Source organism: Cavia porcellus, unplaced genomic scaffold, assembly GCF_034190915.1.
Source record: "Cavia porcellus strain 051 isolate PalLab524CR breed Dunkin Hartley unplaced genomic scaffold, mCavPor4.1 scaffold_25, whole genome shotgun sequence".
Taxonomy (NCBI): Eukaryota; Metazoa; Chordata; class Mammalia; order Rodentia; family Caviidae; genus Cavia; species Cavia porcellus.
In genome coordinates this window covers 46,212,817-46,239,470 of record NW_026947508.1, presented here as the reverse complement: position 1 = coordinate 46,239,470, position 26,654 = coordinate 46,212,817, and the positions used below count along the sequence as shown (strand labels likewise).

The 26,654-nt window shown below is 40.4% G+C and overlaps 1 protein-coding gene across 2 annotated transcripts in view; it reads left to right on the top strand.

Moving 5' to 3' along the window:
- Positions 1 to 26,654, top strand: part of Rab3b (RAB3B, member RAS oncogene family) — an 88,020-nt gene that overhangs the window by 34,082 nt on the left and 27,284 nt on the right. For both annotated transcript variants that reach the window (XM_063235193.1, XM_003463066.5), the window contains exon 2: positions 3,467 to 3,694. In XM_063235193.1, coding sequence (XP_063091263.1) covers positions 3,467 to 3,694 — 228 coding nt within the window. The remainder of the gene's footprint in view (positions 1 to 3,466; positions 3,695 to 26,654) is intronic.

The window sequence follows — 26,654 nt, the reverse complement described above, 5'->3', positions numbered from 1 at the left end:
TTTGTCTCTAGGGTGGGAAACTAGATATTGAGAACAAAGATTTATTTTTCACTATAGACTTTAATTTCCGTATCACTTTCTTTTGGCTAAAAAGTAAGAAAATAATGCACATTACATACAGTGAAAAGTCAATACAATTAGTAAATATTTGATGAATTGTTTTTAGTAAGTGTATATTACCTCTTAAAAGAACAAATAAAAGAAAAAATATATTTTTTTTGTCTTTTTGAGACAGGATCTCACTGTGTAATTCAGGCTAGCTTTGAGCTCACTTTGTGGTCCAGGCTGGTCTTGAACTCGAAATGATACTTCTGCCTCAGCCTCCTAAGTGCTGGGATTACAGGCCATGCTTGTGAGCCACCATACATGGCTCGATAATACATAATTTAAAACCAGAAAATATATTAGAGGAAATACACTAAAATATTAACAGTAGTCTTTCTGAATGGGTGAAATGTCAAGTAATTTTAAGTGTTCTTTTTTACATTTTTGTATAAATTTCAGAGCTTTTATACTGAGTATATACTTTCATAGTGAAAATGGTCTGTGAACATGAAACTATGACTGGCATCAGAATGGGGATGGTGTAAAGTCACTGTAGTGGCTTCCCTTGTTTTAGATTTTAAAAAATACATAATTCTTTTAAATTGCCTTGGTGTGTGTGTGTGTGTGTGTGTGTGTGTGTGTGTGTGTGTGTTACTAGGGATTAAACATTGGGGCTCTGTACTGAACTACATTCCTGCTCTTCTGTATTTTCTCTTTCACTATGTTGCCCAGGCTGGGCTCAAACTTGTGATCCTCCTACTTCATCAGCCTTTCAAGGTGCTGGGTTTGTAGGTGTGTCACCGCACTCAGCCAATTGTCAATTCTTGAAACAGGCTTTGCATTGTTTACCATGATAAGCTGACAAGTGAAAGCTGGGAGACAGTTTTAGCATCCAGTATTACCTGCTAAGCCATCTTCACTTTCTCCATGTAAGTACTTTGCCTGTGTCACTGAGAGTCTCGAGCATGTTCTATACCAGCCAAGTGTGCCATGTCATGAGCAGATTGATACAAGATGAAATTGAGGGTTTCAGATAAAGGTTTGAGAGCTGGGAGCAGAGAACAGGAAGAACAGAGGCCACACAAGGCTAATAGTGACAAATTCAAATTAAAGGATTGCTATTAATCCTAATTATTTGTCTGATGTTTCTTCAAGAGGGCTTTAAACCTTCTATTCTCACTGGTTTCTTGTCCTTACAGTGCATCTGAGAGGTTTAGATAGCTAATTCACCAGTCTCATTCCCTTTTTTTCCTTCGGATAGAAAAACTAGGGATTCCCAAAGAGAGTAATTTTAAAGATAATAAAATCCAACAGAACAAAACAGAACAAAGGCAATCAAAACAAAGCACCCAACAGAGCTACAAAGTAGGATACTAGGAAAACAGCAGTAGCTACCATAGTGTATCTTGTTATCTTCATTGTAGTTGTCCATTCCATCAGGTATAGCACAATCAAACCAAAAACCCAACAGAATAAAGCAAAACAATCATAACAAACCAAAACAATGAGAATATTGGATTTCAAAGACAAGATAGAAGGAAATTCGTATATTTGCCATATTGCATACTGTCATCCTCCCAAGAGATTGCTCAGACTGCTGGCCCCAAACCTGCAAATTAACCAGACAATACATGCATTTAGTTGCTTTACCTATCTTAGTTGCTATCAACTGGTCCTGTCTACAAAACCAGCGGGTTCCTTATGGGTAGAGGTTGATTCTCAGGCTGTGCACTGGTAGGCTCAAAGGAGGCGCTGATGGCTTGCAAGGCTTACCAGAAAGGCTGGCTAGTAGGCTTCTTGATGGATCCTCCCAGTCCCAGCATCGAGAGTAACAGCTTGAATATTAGTTCACGTTAAGACTGACCTCCCATCCTCCTCTAACCACTTTCTTACACTGCCCATTTGAGTATCTAGCATTGAGCAAGAGGAGAGACTTAAGATGGAGAAGCATGGTACCTGTGGCTTCTGCGGTATACAGTTAAAGTCTCAAATCAGGTCATAGGACCAAGTGACAGATTATGAGGTTCACTTTCAAATGATTCTAGGGAAAGAGAACGGTGGTAGCCTTGGCACATCATGAGTATTTGCTTAATTAACTAATCAGCAAATAACACATTAACGACTTTGAAGGATGGAACTATATGGACTTAAGTTTACACCTCTGTGAATTTACTGGTTTACAAAGACTTTAGTCATTGCTGTCTCATCCAAGTCCTGTACTAGAAGGGGCCATTGGGGCCCTGGAATGATGAAGTGATTTTTATTAAATCAGTAGTCCACATTTACTGAGTGCATTTGTGAAGTAGGATTTCTACTAAACATCAGGCATGCTGCAGTGGAATACATGCTGAATAGACGCTCAGTCTAAAACAGGAGTCAGAAATGGTAAATGGTTTGGCGATGACACAAATGCCATTAAATTATTCTTGGGCTACAGGAGCAGGAGTACATGCTTTCGCTGTGCACCAGGAAGATGATGGTTGGCCTGGATTTACAAGGATGAATAGGGGTTTGTTTATTTATTTTGGTGCCAGGGATCAAACTCACAATCTAGCGTTTAGCCAGGCAGGCGCTGATGCCATTGAGCTAAATCCCCTGCCACTGAATAGGGGTTTGTTATAGATAAAAGAGCATTCTAGGCAGAAGGAATATATATGTAAAAGGACAAAAGAAAAGAATACTGTGGCATATTCAAAGTAAAGTATACTTTGATATACAGATTGATAGAAGGACTGGGAAGAAAGACTCATGAGAGTTGATTCTTTGGTCACTTACTTGTTAAGCTGGAAACTTGGGTTTAACTATTTATAGCTATGGGGAGCTATGAAAGTTTGAAAATAGAGATTGAGGGGCTGGGGATTTAGCTCAGCGGCATAAGCACCTGCCATGCAAGCAGGCAGTCTGAGTTCGATCCTCGTACTGATAAAAAAAAAAAAAAAAGAAAGAAAGAAAAGAAAATAAGATGCTAGCTCCACAGTGAGCCCTATCTCCTACAGTAGATTTTTTCTTGGTTACCATGTTCTTAGACTAGATTAGAAGCTTCTTGTGGACTGTTTCAGCTGTGGCTTCCCTGTTTTATCACTGACCTACTGCTTTGTAACTTGTGTTTCACTATTCTTTCAATCCAGCTTGTGGCCACCCAGAGGCCGGACATCGTGTCTGATTCATGTTTGTATTCCCCCTGCCCAGCATAGGGCTCACCCCAGACCAATGTGCTCAGTCAATATTTGCTGAAGGAATGAATGGGAGGAGCTGGGTTCCACCCCAATCCCGAGATAACATTTGAGGCAGGTGCAGTCATGAAGTGTTCCCAAGTAGTGTGTACTTCCTCTGTGATGCTGGACTGAGTGACACTAGCAGGGTGGGGACTCAAAGGCACATTAGAGGAGTGTTCCTGAGTGACCGCAGGTCTTTCTTGCAGATGGCTTCAGTGACTGATAGTAAAACTGGAGTCAAAGATGCCTCTGACCAGAATTTTGACTATATGTTCAAACTGCTTATCATCGGTAACAGCAGCGTTGGCAAAACGTCCTTCCTCTTCCGCTATGCTGATGACACTTTCATCCCGGCCTTTGTCAGCACTGTGGGCATTGACTTCAAAGTGAAGACGGTCTATCGTCATGAGAAACGAGTGAAGCTGCAGATCTGGGTGAGTTCTGGGCCTCTTGGGCAGGACTGTCCAGAGGGAAAATCGGTGAATTCAAAAGCTGATCAGAACTTCCAGGTTGGATAGAATCAGGTGTGTATGCAATTACAGATTTGGCCCCTCGGCTTCCCCATGCTGTTTTTACTTAGGTTGGCCTTCCTGAAGGGGGAAGGTTTTAGGTGTCTCTGCTGCTTAGCTGTCCAAAAAACTCTATCATGGCTTGTGTAAATGAGCGACCAAGTAACTGGGCTTTGGAGTTAAGAGTCTTCAATTCATATTCTACCTCTACTCTTTCCTAGCCATGGAAACTTGACTAGGAAACTCTCTGAATCATCCTTTTTCTTAAGAGATTATAATCATATCTACATCATTTGGGTGCTTAGTGTTATTCCTGGAACATAGGAAGAACACAATAAATGTTAGCTGCTATATCAATTACTGATTATTGTATAACAGGTTACTTAAATACTTGGTGTTGTAAAATAATAGCTTATTATTTCCCAGTTTTGTGGTGGTGTGTGTGTGGGTGGGTGGTTCTAACATTTGGGAGTGACTTGGAGCCTCTCATGAAGTATAACCAGATACAGAGTTGACTGGGACTGGAGGATCTAATTCCAAGTCTTATTTAGAGATAAGGTTTTGCTACATTACTGCATCATTCAGGCTGGGATTGAATTTGTAGTCCTCTTACCGCCAGTCTCCCAGAGTGCTGGAATTACAAGCATACACTGCCACAACTAGTTTACATGTACATATTTTAGATTATACAGAAATATGTAGGTCATATATTTATAAATAAATTAGTACTGGGATTGGAAATTTTGAAAATTTGTAAAAGTATTAAAAAATGTAGCAGGGCGTGGTGCTGTACATCTGTAATCCTAGCACTCAGGAGGCTGGGGCAGGAGGATTGTAAGTTCGAAACCAGCCTGGGTTACAAAGTGAGCTCACAGTCAGTCTGAACTGCACGGTGAGACCCTGTCTCAAAGAGACCAAAAAAAAAAAAAAGGATTATTTTAACTTGGAGTGGTAGCTATGCCTGTAATCCTAGCACTCTAGGAGGCTAAGGCTCCCAGAGGATCACAAGTTCAAGCCAGCCTGGGCAATGTAGTGACTTAGTAAAAACCTTGTCTCAGAATAAAAAGTAAAAGCAAGAGGCAGAGAGGCAGCTTAGTCCAAAGATTCTAGATTCAACCTCCTGTACCACACACACAAAAAGTATTTTTTAGTGTCTATTATACTTATAAATGTACATTAAAATATTGTATATATTTCTTATTGGGGTATTTGTATACAGTACTTTTTATTAATTATTTCCTGTGCATTGATATTATCTTACAATTAACACCATAAAGTAGAACTCTTTTACTATAGAGCAAAAAACTCAGAAATTAATTTGCCTTAAGTTAATCACACAGCTGTTGAGTAAAATTTGAACGCGCATCTTTTGATTCCAAATTATGTGTTTTCTCTGAGTGCATCTGAGTGTTACAGAGCCCATATTTCCATTTATGATATTTTAAGTAGTTGTTTACTCACTATTAAAGGTGCCAATGTACTGCTAGATGTGGTGGCACATACCTGTAATCCCAGCACTCATGAGACAGAGGCAGGTGGATTGCCATGGATTCAAGATCAGCCTGGACTACATAGTGAGTCCAGTGTCCAGGCCAGCCTGAACTACATAGCAATACCTTATCTCAAAAAAAAAAAAGTACCAAGAATTTATAAATCATTAAATATGGGAGAAACTATCAAGGTTCATCTAGCTCATTGTTTCTCAAAGTATTTTCTTTAGACTAATTTATATCATCAGCAACACTTGGGGATTTGTTAGAAATGCAAGTTCTTAAGTCCCACTTCAGGCCTCTTCAACCCAAAATCCTGGGCTGAGGCTGAACGCTTTATGGTAGAAGTCTTCTAGGTGGTTACAAGGCTTTGGAGAACCACTGATCTAGTTTACCTTGTGGTCAGAGTTGATACACATTTATTGTAGTTGGGTTTTGCAGTATAGAGGTTCAAACCAGGGCCTCACACATGCTGGACAAGTGCTCTACCACTGACCTCCACGCCCAACAACAACTGTTAGTTAAGAACTACTCCGCACAGAGAGGTGTGAGAGCTCAGGGGATGTAGGGCATGGTGAGCAACACAGGAAAACGAGATCAAGGCTGTGAAAGAGCAGGGAGAGGATACAGAGAGGGAAATGTGCTGAGAGGGTACAAGTGGCCAGCTGGGGGTCAGAGAGACTTTAAAGTAACAGAAGTTTCTTGCCAGTGCCAGAGGGCACATGTCTTAGGACTCCTTAGGGAGTTGCTGAAATTATTAGATCGCATTTTTCACATATGAATATAAAATAGCTTTTACAACTATTTACTATGTGGATTGAGACAGATGTCTTCATTTGGTTGCTTTATTATGTGGTCACGTATCCTACTCTCAAAAAGCATTCTCTAGGGTTGGCAATGGTGGTTCCATTTCTTCTTTGTTCATTTTCAGCTTATTCTGAAACTTTGCAGTTTTACTATGCCTTGTTAAGTGGATTTATTGATGATACCATTACGTTTTAACTAAATGAAACCTCACAGTGGATACATGGCTTTTAGAGAATCATGTAAAGAAACCTCTGGTTGAAGACTGTGCTAAGTATAGTACAGTAAAAGTGAGCCTAACAAAATGGTTGTGCTGATGTTTTTCCAACTCCTGGCCCAGCTTCATTGGCAGCTGCATGTTGAGGTAAAATCAATGAAGATCAAATTAGATCTCACTTAGTCAATCACATTGTTTTGTTTTAAAAAGAAAAACAAAACCATCAAGCCAGATGTGGTGGGGCACACCTGTAATCCCAGTACTTAAGAGCATGAGCTCGGAGCAGGAGTTCAAGGCTAGCCTGGTCTACATGGTGAGTTCAAGGCCACACCAGCTGAGGCTACAAAGTAAGACTTTATCTCAAAAACAAACAAAATCAAAGGATTTGTGGCAAAATGAATAGTTTTATGTCCTGTTCATAGATGGCTCACCCCTGTAATCTCAGTATTTGGGAGGCAGAGGCAGAGGGATTGTTGTGAGTTTGAGATGGGTTTGGGCTACAAAGTGAGCTCAAGGTCAGCCTGTATAGTGTGAGACTCTGTCTCAAAAAGACAAAAAAGCAAAAAGTAAACAAAAATCTAACCCCCCCAAAATAGACACATTAAAATTTAAACTTTTTAATGTTTTTCATATATATATATGTATATATTTGTCTTTTTCTTTTTTATCGGTACCGGGGATCGAACTCACGACTACCTGCTTGTAAGGCAGGTGCTTATGCCGCTGAGCTAAATCCCCAGCCCCTCATTTTTATATATTTTAATGCTATTGTGTTTTGTCACCTACTGTGCATGTACCTAAATTTTTCTTATTTAAAAAGGACATAAATTAAGAGACCTCTATTATAGGCACTGGAGAGGCATAAATGTTTTAACAAAGTTACATTTGCATTTTATTAAAAAATCCATGGCTTCAGGTAAAAGATGAAGAAATGGAGCAAAGAATCATGATTTGGTTCTAAATTTCTCAAATTGCACGTAATAAATATGTGTATTTTTGAATATCACTTATACCTCATACAGCTATTTAAAATAACTAACATATTAATTGGCTATAAAAGAAAGGAAGAAAAGCAAGAAAACAAGCCAGCAAACAAGATGCATGTAGTTTGGGAACATTATAAGGGTCCAAACTATTAATAAGCTAATAATAATAATATATGCTTAAGCATATATTAATCTGCTCGGGTTCCCACAACAGAGTACAAAACTGGGTGGTTTTAAACAACAGGAATTGTTTTCTCATGGTTCTAGAGGCAAGAGGTCCAAGATTAGGGTGCCAGCAGGGTTGCAAGTGGCTGTGGCCTCCCTGTGTACTCACACGGGCTTTCCCCATGGGTGGGCATAGAAGAAAGTGAGAGGGCAAATTCTGTGGCATCCGTCTCTCTTTGTAATCCTATTGCATCAAGATCTCACGTTGGTGACCTCATCTAACCTTAATAACTTCTTTAGAGCCCTCATTTTGTTCATGCTGTGGGTTAGTGCTGCAATATACGAATTTTGAAAGAAAACAAACATTCAAATACAGTGACAAAGTGACATAAGTTATACAAATGAGGAGAGAGATTCAGGAGAAACTTAGGACTAGAATTGACTAGATTCAGTGATCTATCAGTTGTAAAGGGAGAGGAAAGAACGTATATATCTACTGTATACACAAATGTGCTTTTATTTTATTTTATTTTTTTTTTACTGCAAATCAAACCCAAGAACTTTGCACTGGAGTTACATTGCCAGCCCTTTTTAAATTTTATTTTTGTGACAGGGTCTTTTTTTTTTTTTTTTTTATCTTTTTCGTTTTTTATCGGTACCAGGGATCAAAGTCATGACTGCCTGCTTGTAAGGCAGGCGCTTATGCCGCTGAGCTAAATCCCCAGCCCCTGTGACAGGGTCTTGCTAAGTCATGAAGTGCCTAGTCTGGGCTTGAACTTGAGATCCTCCTGCTTCAGCCTCCCATGCTAGGATTGCATGCATGAACCACTACATCTGGCTGTGGTTGTTTAAAAAAGCTGTGTAAGCTTTGGTAAGCTTCTGTGAATACAAAATATCTTGAACCATAAAAGTCTTTCTGGGCTTTTTAAAGGTCATAGAGGCATAGTGGCACATGCTTGTGATCCTGGCACTTTGGGAGGCTGATACAATGGGGTCTTGAGTTTAAGACCAGCTTGGCTACCCTGGACTACATAGCAAGAATGTGTCAAAAAAATGCAAAACAAAACAAAAAACAATAGTAAAATACCTCACAGGTTTGTTGAGAGAAGCTAGTATACCGTGGCTGGCATATACTAGGAATACAAGAAATGTTAGGTTCTTACCGTTCTCTGCCTCTTGGTCTATGTGCCCTATCACTGTGTCTCCTCCTTGGTTTTTCCATCTAAGGCCCCAGGAGTGCTGGAATAGTGCTCAGAGACCCACTAGTATAGTATAAAATGCTTATTCAATTCCTCCATTTGAGCTCTCCCAGGGAATTTTACAAAGCTGTTGTTAGGATCAAAGGTGGAGAGGACAGACAAGGCAATCATGAGGACAGCAGAGCAGGACTGTCCACAATAGAAGTGTCTGTCCTGTTTCCTGGGTTCCCTTACTGCATAGGTCTCTGAGAGGCTAATGATGGTGGATAAGGGAAGAAAATCTTCCCAGAGAAGTGTGGTTAGGAGGGACGTCTCTTAGTAGGGATCAAGAGTACACACAAGATTTAGTAACTTCATAGCAGCAGGCCTGACTACAGGCCACTTACTGCTGGGGCTGTTTGCTGAGCAACTCTTGAAGACCTGTGGGAAGAGATGAGCAAGAGGGGCTTCCATCACCTGTGGGCAGGGCCCATTGCAGAGGCAGTAGGCATGCACTAGTCGGAGGAAGAATCTACAAGCTAACATAGGATTTGGGAGTCTTGGGTTCTAGTCCTGTCTCTGCCCTGAAATCTTAGGACCTGCAATGACCCTTTCTCTCTGGGAGCCTGTTTGTTCAACTACTAAATGAATAATCTTTGCTTTCCTCGCCTCATCTGTGGTTGTGAAGATCAAGTAGGGGAAGGGGAGGAAAAGTGCACGGAGAACTGCGAAGTCTTGAGTAAGGACTATGCATGCTGCCAGCCCTGCAGTTTCTTCTGATATGTGCTTTACATCATTCTTAGTGTCCTTCACAACTTCCCTCTGATGCTGGGAGGTAATTATCTCCTTACAGAAGGGGTGATTGAGGCCAGAGATTTTATGTTACTATACAGAAGAAATGGATAAACTTCATTGTTTCACTCATTCAGTACACATTTATCTGGTGCTTCCCATGTGCCAGGCATTTTTGCTTCCTACTCACATGGAGTTTGCCCTCTAGCAGGAGAGATAAATGCTAAGTATATGAATGAAGAGGAACTCATTTCACCTATGGTGTGAGTCCTGAAGGAAAAAGTAGATCTGTTTTGAACTTGGGCACTAAGACTTAGAGCTTGGAAATGACTAAACTATGATTTAGGTCTCATCCTTGATCTTGAAGCTGTGATTCACACTCAGCTCTTTTCACAACCTAAACCATTAGCTGATAACCTGCACTATACCAGGTCACTCCAGGCATGGTCCCTGCCAGGGGGTGCAGTCACGGGGCCTCCACCGTGGAAAGGCAGAGTCTGAGTCTCTTTTTTCCTACTTCCATAAGTGAGGCTTTTTTTTTTTTTTTTTTTTTTTTTTTTTTTGGTGACGTGCATGTCAAAGGCTTTAAAGACCAGGAGTGTCATGTGTGTTTGGAATTACTCGTGTAAAGACAAGGGAATGGACTGGTTGGCCTCTTAAGCATGCTTGAATTGGAGATTCAGGAATTCTGTCTTTGTGAAAGGTGTACAGGCCATTGTCCTTGCTAGTGGGCCTACCCCTCCTCCTTTCTTCCAAATTCCCTCCTGTTAAGCACTTAGTGATTATGACACTTGAATATACCTCTGTTATTCCACTTGTTTTGCTGTGGTGATGATGATTTAAAGGGAATAATGTGTGTAAAGCACGAGCATAGTGTCTGGCAAAGAATAAATGCTTAACAAATAGTAGTTTTTTATTAAGGTTCTAGGCAGGTCAATAAATGGCCCTCTTCCCTGCTGAAGTTTGGAATCTATTTAGAGAAAGATGCAGGAATCAGAGAGAGGGGAGAAAGCCTTATTACTCATAAAAGCTGAGATAAACAACTTGATTAAAGTCTTCAGGCATGTGGGGCTCCCTTTGGAGTCAGACAGACATACAAAGCCTGCCACAAACCCATGTGGACTCCTCATGCCACCTTCAAGGAAGGTGAGTTTAATACTCCTGGAACTCAGCTAAAGACTGAGAAAAGGCTGATAAACAGCACAGAAAAGTCGAGAGGCTGAACAGAAAGACTGGGGCTCTGACAAGCCCCTGTGGTTCCAGGAATGTGGAGACAGGTTTTGAGTACATCATCCTGTGCTCAGCACTTGTGATAATCAGAATTGATTTTTCTAGGCAGCAAGCTTCCTGGTGTGGCTGCATGGACATGCTGAGACTTTCATCTCCCTGAAGCCTGAAGAGCCAGCTGCTGGAAGAGGCTTTAACATGATTTTAAAAATCACAATAAAGCCTATAGGAAGTCAATTAGAACCACAGGTGTAGTTTGCCTTTGTAATTTGTAAATGAATTAACTAACAATCCTGATTATCTATTCAGGGTGACCCTCAATATACATTGTGTGGAGCCATAACTTTCTTCCATTTATATAAATTTATGTGAGAGAAAAACAAATAACCTAGTGGCCTTCTTTGCACATTCATTTATTCAGTAAACATTTGTTATGGAGTAAACGTTTGTCATGCAGCTATTATGTGCCAGGCACTATCATAAAAGGGCAAATGAATAGCTACAATACAGAAAAATGATATAATACAGAGATGAAGAAAGTGTGCTAGGAACTTAGAGGGGAGCGGCTCCCTCAACTTAGAAAAATCATCAAAGGCTTCACAGGGGAAGATACTTTTGAGCTGGCTCTTGACAGTGGAATATAAGGTTGGTTTTGGTTTTTCAGCATGGAGGATTGAACCCAGGACCTTTATACTGAGCTACATGCCTAGATTTTTTTTTTTTTTTTAAATACAGGGTTGTTATGGTTTGTGTTCAGATGCACCCACACCCCTGCCAAGCCTCTTGCAACATGGAGGTGGCTGAATCTAGTGTTTGTGATTGGTTTGTTGTCTAGCTCTGGGATTGGCAGTGTGAGTGCTGCACCGCCCAGGGGCATATTATAAGAGAGGGAAGGAGGCATGCTTCTTCCTTTTTGCCCTTTTTGCTCTTGTTGCTTGAGGCTGCCATGAATGGTTGCCCCTCAGCCAGGCCACCCTGCATTGGAGCCAGCTGAGTATGGACTGAAACCTCCAGAAACTGTAAGCTAAATAAACTTTTCCGTTCTTCCTTTTGAGTATTGAGTGTTTTGTCCCAGCAACAGGAGAAAAGTAACCAAGACAAGGGTCTTGTTAAGTCATTGAATTACCTGGACTGAGTTTGAACTTTCAGTCCTCCTGACTTCCTGCCTTAGGCTGCTTATAATGCTGGTATTATAGGTATGCATCACTATGCCTAGGTGAATGCAAGTTTTTTAGGTTAATTGGGGCAAGACTTTATTAGTATAAGAAAAGACACTTGCAAAAACATGATGGTTTTAAATGCCTGCCTTTCTGAGGTTGTGCAGGGGTTTGGTGAAATAACACCCTTGCCTTTCAGGGACACTCGGTGTAGACAGTGCAGATACAATTTGCACGCATAGTGATGATATGTGGTAAACACGGAGCCGTGGAGTGACATAGTCTGTGTTTTCTGGGAGATGTGGTATTTTGGGGGAGTAAATCCAAGGCCTCAAGCGTACTAGGCAAACACTTGGCTGCTGAGTATATCCTTAGCTTCTCCTGAGTTTTTTTTTTTTTTTAATTTTAATTTAATTTAATTTAATTTTTTTGAGACAGGATTTTGCTTTGTGGCCAGGCTACCCTCAAACTCATGGCAGTCCTTGTGCCTCAGCCTCCTGTGTTCTGGGATTACAGGTGTATACTACATCCAGCTATGATATATTTTTATGACAACTTTTTTTCTTTTTTGGTACCAGGGATCAAACTCATGACCTTGTGCTTCCCAGGCAGGTGCTTATGCTGCTGAGCTAAATCCCCAGCCTCTATGATATGTTTTTAAATAAACTTTTTAGTTGGCTATTTTAAGTTTATAGAGAAGTTTGAGTGATAGTATAGAGAATTCTTAGGTGTCGTTGGCCCATTTTTAAAATGTTAACATATTATAAATCTGTGATGCATTTATCAAAACCAAAGCCATAACATTGATACTATATGATTAAATAAACTACAGACTTTATTCACATTTTGGCAGTTTTTTTCTACTAATGTCCTTTTTACTCTTCCAGGACCCAATCTAAGATACTATGGTACAAATCACAACATTTAAAAATTGGTATATATTTCATACACCATTAAACTACCTTTTAAAAAAATATTCAACGCAGAGATTTTAAATATATTTACAAAATTATACAACTGTCACTAGTTTATTTATTCCAGAACATTTTAGTGATTTACATCTTATTTTATCTTATTTACGTCCTATTTTAAGAGGATTTCCCTGAGACAGTATTATGTGTATTTCAAGAATAAATTATGCACAGTAAAAGGCAGAAGCAGGGAAAACTAGTTAGGGTTTGCAACAAAGGTAGCTGGAAATGATGGTGTCTTGAACAAAAAGGACAGTTGCAGTGGCCAAGAAAGTAAACAGATTCTATGTACATATTGAAAATATTAATGGCAGGATTTGAATTGAATGAGAAGGGAGAGAAAATAGGAGGGATCAAGAATCTGAGCAACTGGGATGTTGGTGATGCCTTTGAGATGAGGAAGACTCCAGAGAAAGCAGAATTTGGGGAGATCTGGAGTCCGAAGGGTTCTGTTAAATTGGAGACAGCCGTTAGATCACCAAACATCAAGACACAGTAACAGCTGAAGGAATGAGATTATAGGTTAGGGGAAAGGTCCTGACTGTAGATACAAGTTAGGAAGCCATCAGCATATAGAAGGTATATACAGCCATGAGATTTGTGGGTTCAAATCCCCAGCACTAAAAGCAAACAAATAAAACCGTGAAACTGAATATCAACTAGGGAGAGTGAAGACAGAAAGAAGAAAAGTTACAAGAACTACAGCTAGAGATATATTCCAGCATTAAGATGTTGAGAAGATACAGAAGAATTGGCAAATAAGACTGAAAATGAAAAATTGAAAAGAGAAAGTGAAGCATTCTGACAGGCAAGTAAAGACAATTGTACAGGGAGATGAGACGTCTGGTGTGTTGAATATGGCTGATAGGTTACGAATACGGGGACTGAGAATTGACTGCTGGGTTTAGAGCATGGAGTAAATTAGTAACCCTGGTACAAACTTTTGCTAGGGTGGTGAGGTTGAAAACTTGGCAAAACTAGGAGACAGGAAGTATTTCATAGCCCTTTCAAGGATTTCTCCTTTAAAGCAAAGGAGAGAGTTTGGGTGTGGCTGAAGGTGGAGGAGCACAGCTGGGAGCACAGACCATGCACCCACATCAGTGGGAAAAGCGGAGGACTTGAACACAGATGCAGGTTACATATGCTGGCGGGAGTTCTCTTTCATACCATTATCTTATGAAGGAGGAAGTAAGGTCTTCAACTAAGTGGAGCCAGGAAGAAAGATGAGTGATTTGAAGAGAACATTGTCTAGGAAAGTGGGAGAGTGAGCAAGCTAGAGAAATGTATTTGATTGCTGACTAGCATTTTAAGGCTTGAAATTAGTGATCATACATTGGAATTCATGTATTCATGAATTTAAAGCATAGCTGGCTGTGTGTTTCTTTCCAGCCATATTTTGCTCTGAAGATACAAACATGGGACAGGCAGAGAGATGGCCTTAATGAAAGTGTGGTTTTGCTGAGAAGGGCCAAACAGTAGAAGGCCAAAGGAATCATGTGCAGGGAAGTCATCGTCGTGACTGACCATAGGATTCAAGCCGGACACAGAGGGGAAGTAAGGGCACAAGGGAGTGAGGGACAGTGAAGAAATGATAGAGAATGAAGACTATTGAAATGGAATCTAGAAGAAGCAGACTGGAAAGATCCTAGTGGTCTGGGTGTGGGAGCTTGACTGTGGGCAAGGATGAGGTCCAGGGTATGACTGTGTGAGTGGCTGAGGCAGGGTTAGAAATCAGCATCTCTGGAAGAGAGGAGGTCAAGGAAATGAGAATCCAGCAGAAGATTCACTGTGTGAGTAATGAAATTGCAAAGAATATGGAGAGTAAGAGTGAGCCAGCAGCTGTTCACTAACCAGTAGAGGCTTAAGTGGGTGGCATAATATGATGGTAGCAGATTCAAAGCTGGAGGTGTTTTGTTTTGCTTTGCTTTCATTAGAAAGAGGAAAGGAGAATGATTTGGTAGCAAGGGTGACAAGCAGCAACATCTACCTCACCTCTTCACCTAGTGATTTAAGAAAAATGAGAAAGGAAACAACTAGCAATTTGGAGGCTTTAAGGGAAGACATCCTCAAGGAGAGCTGGGTTTCAGTTACAGCAAGGACGGGAAAGAAGCATTCAGATGAGAGGTTGACAAGAGCATTTTTCTGTTGTCTGACTGAATTTCCAAAAGCCAAGGAAAAGATTTGAGTGGGGAGAGAAGAAGATAGGGTTAGAAAAGATACTGAGCCAGAGGAAAAAGACAAAAAAAAAAAAAAAAAAAAAAAAAGATACTGAGCCAGATGGTTATCAGAGTCTTGTGGTCAGGGAAGGCCTGGCAGACGTGTGCTCTTTGCCATGATTGACATGACCAGAGGGTTCAAAGTGAAGTAAAACAAATTATAATGTAGACAGATGGCCCCAGGACAGACTGTGGTTGTGTGTGGGGTGTAGCAAGATCCTTGCTTTCTCTTTATACCTGGTTTTAGAACCCTTGACATGGCAGAGATACCATTGTTGTTCTGAATGCCTAGTGTCACTCTCTACTTTACTAATGAGTAATTGTTGTGGTGATAAACAGTGGCCACTGTGTTATGTAAAACACAATCACAGATAAAGGGGCTAACCCTGCCTCACGCAGGGCTGTGCTCAATGCCTTCATGAACTCTCTTCATCCTCACAATAACTTTTCCAGCAGGGTATTGTAGTTACTCTTATTTTGCAGAGAACTAAATTGAAATCCAGAGGAATTAGATTCCTTATTCAAGCTTACATAAAGAGTAAGTGGAAGAGTTCATATTTAATAAAAATCTGATTTCAAAATCCCTGCTTGTATATCTTCCCTTTTTGTTATATCTTCTTATAGATAAAGCATTTGTCAAAGCATTTATAAATGGTGAAAATGGAATTATACTTACTACATATTTTGTAGGTGTTTTGGTTTTTCCTTGTAATTATCACAGTGCACAGTGAGAAAATTGAGGCTCACAGACATTAAGAAACTGTAGGGAAAAATGAAGCCCAAGATGAATTCACTCTGGTTCAAACTATGTGTGTGTGGGAGGCAGTGGGAGGCTGTGGGGTGTGTAGATTTCCAGGCTATCTTAACACCAAGTCAGCGAAATTCCAGGCTTATGTAGTGATCTCAGTGTAAATAACTGATACTGCCAAGGTTGGTACTGGCCAGTGTAAGTAATTTATATAACCAAGGTCTTTAATGGCACATAGTCACTATTATGTAGACCCTTGTATATATAGCTGGTCTGCCATGTAAGTGTGCACTTCAGAATGAAGATATCTAATCTAGGCCATGACTTTCTTGGATCCTGTCTGGCTATGAGCAGGAGTGAGAATAGAGGAGGCCATGCATCTGAGGATATATAATGCCTTCCTTCTTTCTGCACACTCTTTTCCCAACCTGTTGCCCAACACCACTGCCTACACTTCATGTTGCCAGGTGACTGCTAGAAACTCATCCTCTCTACTACTGTGCTTTTCACCCTCTTCTGTGAAGTCTGTTGACTCTGTGCTAATGATGCACAGGCTTTGAGCTCAGCCCCAGATAGACAGGAGATCAAATCCAAGAGGATGTCTAAGCTGCTAATCTTAAACACCCTCAGCACTGCTCCCAGCTCAATACAGGGCCATACATAATCCTGTCTGCACTTATCCTATTCATTCATCATTTCTCTTGAGTTTCCTCTTCAAATCCATTCCATAAACAATTTTTGATGGTTGTCTGTTCTTTCTCCCTCTTCCTACCCCAGATTCCTGTTATCTGACCCTCAGACTGAAGCAACAGCCCGACTGGAGCTTCCTGCTCTCGGTCTTACTTTTTCCAAACACTCGCTGATCTCAGTCACTCCAGTGCTTAAAACCCAGGAAGGCTCCTTGCACGATGCTAAATGAATTCCATGGTCTGGTATTCCAGGTTCTTCCTGCCTTCCCAGCTCCAGCTTCAGCCACTCACCCTCCGCGCAGTCCACACTTCCCCTGTGTGTATTCCAAATCTCCAACCCCAACATAGGAGGCGCTTTTATTTTTTGGAACAGTTGTTAGATTTACAGAAAATTTGCAAAGATAATGCAGAGAGTTCCCCAACTGTAAATAATAAAGAGCAAAATAAAAGATAGATGATAGGAAACACGGAGAAAGACTGTGGAGATGGGAAGGGTGTTGGGGAAGTGAAGAGACAGGAGAAGAAGGGAAGAGAAGGAAAAAGGATTGAGATGCACTTATTCCCCACAGTGACTCTGCGGATTATATTTTGCAAACATACTCTAACGAAAAAGGGTTTTAAAAAATACAGAGAGTTACTGTTTATTCTCTCCTCAGTTTCTCCTATTATTACCACTTTACAAAGCATGGTACCTTTGTTAAATTAAGCAGTATTGCTACATTGTGATTAACTGAAGTCCATGGTTTAATTCCACTTCCTTTTTTTTTTTTTTTTTTTTTGAGGCAGGATCTCACTATGTAGTAAGGCTTGCCTTGAACTCATGGTGACCCTCCTGCCTCAGCCTCCCAAATACTGGGGTTACAGGTGTGCAGCACCACAGTCAGTGTTTTCCTTCCATCTTCCCAGGGCCCTCTTTCTAGTCTGTGATCCATTTAGAATATCATTTACATTTAATGGTTCTATCTCCTTAGACGCATGATGTCTGGGAGATGCAGGATGTACTTGTCAGCTCCTTGCATTGCCCAGGTTGTGCCTTCCTTTCTAGTGATTATCCCCTGTCTCTTACTCTGCTAGCAAACTCCCATTTGACTTTTAAAGACTCAATTCAAGTACCATCTCTTCTGGGAGACCTTTGGTGGCCCATGACCATCCAGCCTTGGTTAAAGGCCTCTTATTTACCTTGCATACCAATCAGCTGTATTACAGTTGTCTGGAACTTACCTATCTTTCCCTCAAAGTATAAGGTCCCAGAGGGCAGAAGTCAGATATCACTCACATCGACAGTCTCAGTACCAGGCAGAAGACTTTGCCATGAATAAGGATTAAATAAAAAGTCAAGGAAAAAAAAAAAACCCGGATGCTCAGGCTATTGCTTTCAAAACTGGGCTTGCTGTGGTCCCTGAACCTCCAGTGTTGACCCTTCTCTCAGCCCTAGATCTAGTCCACCTCCTTCTCTATCAAGTCTTCCCTTGGGGACTTAGAAGTCCCTGCTTCCTCTGGGGTTGGCCTTTCTATGGAATAGATTTGCTGCTTTCTTACCTACTTGCCTCTCAGAGCTATTATGGACTTCAATCCAGATAATTCATCTGATATATCTGTATTATATTGTAAAAGAAGCTTTAAAAGTCATAGCCTGATACTATATTAAAGACAGGATACACAGGTCCAGCTGGTCTCATAATTTGACTGTTGAACTCAGCCTTGGCATGCCACACCAGCTGCAACTTGTAAGATAATAACGCCTGGCCACACTATCCAGTCAGTAAATGTATTCTGTTGTGCTAGTTTCAATGACTTACTGGCAAAGACATGATTTTACCTCCTGACTGATATAGAGGAACGAAACTCCCGGCCTACTAGATGTCTGGTATGTGTTTGTGTTCTCTAAAATCAAAGAATGAATTTTAGGAACAATGTAGGTTAAGAGCAGAATATATTTAATGAGAGAAAGCAAGCTTCTGTCTGAGAGAGACAGAAGGGGTCCCACGTGGGTTGTTAAAGACTGTCTTTTCTAGGTGAGTGGGTCGAAGATAGGGAAAACTGGGACTTTGCAAGGCAGATGGGCGTAAGGGTGGGACAGAACTATGAGATTAGTCATTCAGATAAAATCTACCAAATCAGGGACAAATGGGGAAGTGTGTCACATAGCAAGTAGGCATTCTTCCTGAGCAGAGACTCTTCCTATAGTGGGTTGGGATAGTGGCTCCTGGCTTTGTCAAGGTGATCCATAACTATTTATAATATCAACCTCTGATGTTTATACTTAGGTGTGGTTGCATTTGCCCTGAGATCTGGCCCACAGAGGAGGTGTCATGTCTCCTCCAAGATCACAAGACATCTAGACCTCTGTGCCAGCCCCCTAGAAGGCCTAGCCATGTCTGATTGCCTATAATATTTCTATCTAACTTAGCTGCCTATAACACTACTATATGATAAGAACCCCCCCAACTAAACCTGCCTGAGCTAAATCTGCCTAACAATGTATAACAAAGCATATGTGACTAATTACAGAATAACCTGCTATTAGCTTTTGTACTTTCTGCTTGCAACATACGTAAGTTTCTGTTTAACCCCAAGTCAGGGCTGATGATTTGGAACTGAGTTTCCACTTAGTCTGCTGATGTAATAAGGCTGTTGCCTTCCAAGTGCCTCAGTGCTGTGAGTCTTTTGTCCAGTTTGGTCCCAATTCCGCAACAGTATGATCAGAAGAGGTCTTGCCATTCTCATTACACATGAAGAAACTGAGGCAAAGAGAGGTTAAAATGTGTGTACTTTACCAGAGGTCACACAGCTGATGAGTGGGTTGACTGGGACTTAACCTAAGCTCTTGTGACTCATTCTCCCAAGCCTGAGCTCTTAGCACTGAACCACACTATTTCTGCTTATAAAAAGTGAGACCTAAGCTTAGGCAACAATTAAATACTACACCATACCCATTCCAGGATGTTTTGGACTCCTTTGCAGGGACTGTTTTTTAATTTGTTTGTTTATTTTTTTGAGATGAGCAGTCTCACTGTGCTTCCCAGTCTGGCTTCCCACTCCTAGGCTCAAAAAATCTCCTGACCTGCTGTAAGTATGGACGTGTGCCAGCCTTCCAGGGTCCAGGGATTATTTTAAATAGAGCTCCATACTAGACCTTTCAGTTTCCTAAGACTTGGGGAGAAAGAGATGAGGACAGTGAGAGTGAAGAGAGAGAGAGAGTGAACAGAAAAAAACCAAAGTGATTGTGTCATGAGGTGCCATTTGTGAGGAGAGAAAATGTCCTCCCAGGACACTGTCCTCCCCCACCTGTGTGTTGCTGTGTCAACTGATTAAGCCTGAAGTGAGCCTAAAAATGTATGATCTGAAGAGATACGGTTAACTCTTAATTTTCTTCTCCTGGAAGTTTGCTTAGGCAGTTCCCAGCTGGGCTTGCTTGAGAGCTTCCCTCTGTGCAATGAACTCCAGCTTCCCAGGAACCTGAGGCCTGTCATAGGGCTGGCTTCAGGGGCAATAACAGCAGATTGAGGACAAATTATAAACTGAGTGAACATGATTCATGTTTATACAGAGCTGTACGGCTTCCAAGGCATTGTAATAGCACATCTCAATTTGTTCTCCCAACAATACCAAGAAAAGTATATTACTATCAACCCTAATTTAGAGCTCAGAAAGCCAAATTGCAGGCTCAAGACCACATGCCAGGAAGTGGCAGAGCTGAAATTTGAACCCATAAGTGCTTGCTGTCCAAATCTGTACTCTTCATGCTGTGCCTCCCCCATCCTTTCATTAAATGTGTACCATGTTTAATTAAATAGCACATAAAATGCTGAAGGGATATTAAAGTTAAATGATGAGAATGAGGGTAATTTTAAGAAACTTCTTGTTGGAGATAATCCCATCTGGGAACAGAAGTGGGTGTTAAGGTGCACAGATCTTTTAAAAAATATTTTTGGTCAGGCATGTGGAGGCTGAGGCAGTAGAATTGTGAGTTTGAGGCCAGATTGGGCTACATAGTCAGTTTGGTTGCATAGCAAGAAAATATATATATTCTTGTTCCCAAAGGGGTTTAAAGCAGCAAAGAAAGATTAAACAGAGAGACTCCATCCTTTTTTTTTTTTCTTTTCTTTTCTTCCTGGTTTGGCCTTGACTCTAGTCCAGTCCTCCCCAGTCCCAGGAATACTGCTCCAGATGACCTCTCAGCAGTTCCTTCAGTTATTCAAAAACAAGAGAACAAACAAAACCACCAAGAGTTTATAGGAAGAGTTTATATATAGTGTTCACATTAAAATTACTAAAAGAGTTTACATTGTGATGGAGACAAAATACCTAGGTAATTCATAGTAGTGCTTTGTTAGAGACAGAGTAGAATAAAACTGTGAAGGCAGACTGGTTCAGACCATCCGATTCAGATCTTTACCTGCTGCGTGACCTTAGACAAGGTATTTAACCTCCAAGCTCAAGGTAAAATGAGTGTGAAAAATGAACCTCTCTCAGAGTTTTGTTAAGAACCAGCCCTGTGCCTGGTATACTCTACCTCAACAAATGGCAGCCAGCCATTGCTGCTGCCTATGGGTATTGGTGGAAATGTGAATCACAGAGGAGAAAGAGAGTGAGCCAAGTTCTGAATGGTAAGTAGTAACTAGTTCATCAGGCAGGGGACACAGCTATTCCTGGCAGAGGAAACAGAATAAACAAAGCACAGAGACTCCAGGGAATGCAGTATTTGGGACCTTTGGAGTATTCCAAGGTAGTTAGAACCTAGGGAGAAAAGGATGGAGAGTTGAGAGAAGGAATTTAAGGCCCTGAAATGATTAGATTTGAAAACAAGGGATAAATTTAGCATTCTAGATTCCTGAAAGGCAATCTAGCAGAGCAGCTCCAACACTTGCTAATGGGCATTTGTGAGTGCCGTCTAAGTTCCTCCTAGTACCTCGGGGTCTTTGAGTTTCTGTGTCATTCAGAGCTAACTACGAAGATTGTTGAAATGATGCATGAAAAATGCTTGTCAAGGGCTAGGGATTTAGCTCAGTGGCCTAAGCGCCTGCCTTGCAAGCAAAAGGTCGTGAGTTCGATCCTTGATACCAAAAAAAAAGTTTGTCGAGACAACTCACAATGTGAGAGAAAATGTTTATAGCTGTACCTCAGACAAAGGAATACTACTGAGAACATATAAAGAAAAAAAAAATCAGTCCTCCCAGATTTAAACACACAATCCAAAAATGAACCTCTGAGATGAATATACACTTCTCAGATGAAAAAATGCAAACAGCAAATAAATATGTGAAAAAATGTTCAACATCACGGGTCATTTGAGAGATGCAAATTAAAACAACACTGAGATTCCACCTCACCCCCAAAAGAATGGCTATTATCAAGAAATCAAGCAATTATCAAATGCTGGAGAAGCTGTGGGGATTGGTGGGAAGGCAGTGTGGTGCAACACTTTGGAAATCAGTGTGGAGATTCCTCAAAAAACTAGGATTAGAGATCTGATTTGACCCAGCTCTTCCCCTTCTGAGTGTCTTCCCAAAAGAATTAAAAACATCATACCACAGTGATATACGTGCACCCATGTTATACAGCAGAGTTTGTAATAGCTAGATTTTGGTGACAACCTAAAGGCCCATTGACTGAAGAATGGATAAGAAAGGTGTGTTATTTTTATACAATGGAGTACTGTACAGCCATAAGGAAGGATAAACTGGAGACTTTAATAGGTAAATGGATATAACTTGAGACCATACTCATAAGTGAGATAAGCCACATGTGTAAACATCATATTGTCTCTAGTGTCAGACGCTAAAGCATCATATGTATATGTGTATGTATATATGTGTATAAAAAAACTAGTTAAGATAGTTACACTACTGATTTCTGTGAGTTCACTGAAGAGAAAGATTTGTACTGGTATTGTTTTTTTTCTCCTTGAAAAAAATAAAATTAAATTAAAATCAATCAGTCAGCCACACCAGGGCTCCTGACTCCCACCCGCACTTTTGGGTATCCTTACCGTAGACAGACAGGTTGCCTCCTCAAATGGTTGTCCCTCCTCCCTTGTAAATAAATTTCAAGGCTTTTGCTTCAAGGAGCTGAGGGTTGATGCTATTTTTAGAACTCTCTGGCACCTGTATGCAAATGAGTCTCTGGGGATTTATCTGCTACTGTGAGAGGACCCCCACCCCAGCTCAGCCAGCCAGCCAGCCATGAGGCCCGAGGGAAGACATAGCGGAAGGCAGGCTGAAGATCCCAGACTTTTGATTTCACTTATAAGTTAAGTCCCAGAAGTCCTGGGAACTTCATTTTTGTCTCTTGCTGGTCCTGCTTAGTTCCTTGTGTCTCCAGTCCCCTGGCTGGCATCAAGCTGAGACTTTGGCCTTGAAATGTCATATCAGGAGGTGCTGTGGTACCCAGGGCTGTGGACAGATGTGGTGTGGGCTTAGGTTCTGAGGAAATGATTATTGTTTTCAGGAAAATGGAAGTCATGTGAGAGTTAAAGAAAACTGGGTCTCATGAAATACAAGAAGGAGAAGAGAGCAAGGCCTCAAACACTTCTCCATAGAGATTAATGTCTCTTGGCTCTTGATATAAGCAGTAGTGTCCTGATCATAATAACCGTACCGTTTAGGACACACCACATGTCCTCCAGGGGATGGGTCCTATGCTGGGGATCACTAAGCTTTTCAGTGATTCCCTGTTGCCTTGAGAACAATGTTCAGGCACCTTGATCCGTCATTTAAGACCTGCAAGACCTGCTTCAACTGCGCTTCCAACGTCCTCCTTCGTCTGATGTTTTCAACAGTGTATTTCAGTGGACTGAGGTACTAGCAATTGTAAGATACATCTTTCTTTCAGAGATTCTTAAATGCAGAAAAAATTGGACAGTTAAAATCTGTGAAATAGGGTATTTTATGCTCTAGTGAAAGTAGAGCTGATTGTACTCTCCCCAGATGTTGTGCTGTTTCAGGCCTTTTTTTTTAAAGCTATGTATTATGGAAAATTTCAAACATGTATACTTAACTCAAGTAGGGAGACTAAGTAGTATGCAAACCCTCACTATCCAGTTATCATAATTATCAATGCATGCTTACTTCTCTGTATTTTTTCTTTCTCTCTGAACCATGATTAATATTAACTGGTGGTCAACTTGTAACACCCAGTTCAACTGAATTAATGTGGCACTAGGTGTGGAAGGCCCACCTGAGGATTGTTGCCAACAGCATAAAAGCAGAACCAGAGAGGAAGATAGTGTGCTGTTGATTCTCCTGGGGAAGTTTGTCACGCTCATTTTCCTCATGTGAACTTAGCTGTTACCATCATCCGAGGAGCTCAAGTCCTTGCTGTCAACTGAGGATGGCTCCAGTTCTCTTAAGCATTGCTTCCTGGCTCCAGTGCAGATCCCTCAGCCTTCTGGCTCAGATCCTTCATTCTGCTGACACAGACTTTCAAGCTTCCATCCCTGACCTTTGGGCCTTTCCAGTGCAGATCCTTGTTACAGACTTGCATGAGACATTGTCATGGGCTCTAGCCCTCCAGTTGTACTTGTGGAGGCCATTGTTGTGGTCTCTAGGTCTCTAGGTCTGCATCTGGACTCATATGGAACATTGCTGTGGGCTCCAGGCCTTTGCCTGGATTCTGGGTGTCTAGTGTGAGGACAAATCTGCACTCTATTGCATTTGACTCTTTGGGTGAATATGATGAAGTAATGCTATAAATTATGTGTCCTGTGGTGTGTGGTGATACACATCTGAAATCCCAGCACTCAGGAGGAGACAGTAGAATCACTGTGAGTTCGAAGCCAGCCTGAGCTACATAGTGAGTCCAGGCCAGCCTGAACTGCATGAATTACAAAGTGAAACCCTATCTCAAAAAAAAAAAATATTACATGTCTGTATTAAATCTATTCCTGTGTAAACCCTGATTGCAGCAAGAGACTTAGTTTTTCTTAATTATAAAGGTAATATATGCTTAGTTTTTTAAGTTATAAAAATAATGTTAATTTTTAAAAATGTTTTGAAGACATAGTTTGTCTAGTTGTTTATTTATTTATTTATTTATTGGTACCAGAAGTCGAACTCACAATCTTGTGCTTACCATGAAGGTGCTGTGCTGCTAAGCTATATCCCCGGCCCTATTTTGAAAACTTTCGATACCTCATCCCTAGCACTGCAAAAACAAGACAAGACAAAACAAATACATAGATAGATAAAGCAAGAGAGATTACTATATATATATGATAAAAGAAAACATTTTCATACTAAATTTATTGAGATATCATGAGATTAATATGTTACCTTTGGCTTCTACAATTATAATGGGTGCTTAAAAATGGAAGCTTCTACACATTAGTACAGCAGAATGTTGAATGTATATATGTTCTTTTGGTGGACTCTCTAAATATATATATATGTATATAAGCATAAAGAAGAAAATATTACTGATATTTTGGTTGGCTTCTTTCCAGTTTCTCCTCTTTTAACACTGTCAAGGTCATATTGCACATTTGATTTTTTTTTTTTTCCTTTTAATCAGTACTGGGGATTGAACTCACAACTGCCTGCTTGCAAGGCAGATACTTATGCCGCTGAGCTAAATCCCCAACCCCTACACATTTGATTTTATATACTATCTTTTATTTAACATCATAAATTTAGCTAATGTTATTAGAAAGTAATTTTGAACCTGCTTTTAATGCCTTCATTCTATTTTATAGGAAAGATGTGCTATGTTCATTCATTAATTCATTTATTCAACAATATTTGTTGTACTAACCTTGTATTGAACATTTTAAATGAGTAAAAGGCCCAGTCACTGCCCTCTCAAAGCTCAGTTTTTCACCTAGTTTGGCTACTTTAATGAATTACCTAGTGAATTAACTAGATGAATCCAGTTTGGGGATGTTGTGAATAATGTTGCAGTGGTTCTGTTTGTATACATAACTTTTCCTAGGTTTCCTAGATTATCTCCTTCAGAGAGATCTCAGTAATGAAATTCCTAAATTACTTTTTACCTTTATGGACATTGAATATTATTCAAATTTTGGTATAGTTAATTCACTAGGTAAGAATGATGCCTTATTTCAAATTGAGTTCTTCTAATTAGTTATTGAACAGTCATCTAAATATTAATCATTGCTTTTCTGTGAATTGTCTGTTTGATAAGAGTACTGTTTTTTGTGGGTTTTTTGGTATCAGGGATTGAATTCACGACATTGCACTTGCCAAGCAGGTACTTACACCACTGAGCTAAATCCCCAGCCCCACGAGTACTATTTTTATCACCTATAATTTTTCAGTGCCAATCTTGCCTTTCCTTATTTCCATTCACTGGTTGTGACTTAAGGATAAATTAAGTATAATCTTATTCCAAGTTCTGTATTTCCTCCTGGTCCTCTTCAACCGCAGATTACTTCCCACATCTTTGTGTCTTGAAGGTGAGTCACATAAAGGATTCAGCAAGTGGCAAATTAAATAAATTCCCCTGAGAAACTTCTCAGAGTGCTGTGAATGGTGTTGATATCAATTTGGAAGCAAAAAAAAAAAAGAGTGAAGAAGCAGCTGTGATGCTAAATTTATCTATATGAAGAACTGAGATGTTATGGATGATGGCTCATTCAGCAGATATCTGTAGAGTACCTGCTATGTGTAAATATGTCTGAAGTTCTCATTATGACTTATTTGCTGGAGAAGACAAAAAAGAAATAGGTGATAATGAGTAGTTAACCATGTTTGTGTCAAGGGGATTCAGACTTAGTGGAGATGTCCAGCAGACAATTGGAAATTTTTACCTGTAACTTGCAATGAAGGCCCACGGGAGGATGAGAAACCAGTTCAAAGACACAAGAGCAAGTATAGATGAAGGGAAAGACTAACAATGTGGGTATCACAGGAGCCAATAAAGAGAGGATTTTCAAGAAAAGGGATGTGTGTTGGGGTTGTTAATTAAGGCAGTATTGCTCACTCTTTTCTCATTGATTTCTTCTTTTGTTGTTTCAGTATTTTTGCTGCTAGGTGCCAAGCATTGCTCTAGACCAGTAATGGTAAACTTATGGCACAAGTATTGTTTTCTTTTAAGACAAAAGATGTTAGTATATAAACTTTTTTCTAAACTAAATCCTCAGTATTCAGGTTTAACTGCAGTGTTGGCAGTTTGTGATAAACAAGTGGGTTGTGTGTTGCAGTTTGGACTCTTATCTCTAAAAGGTTCGCCATCACTGCAGATCCTGAGTACAAAAGTGATGAGGCACAGACTCTGCTCCACAGTCTG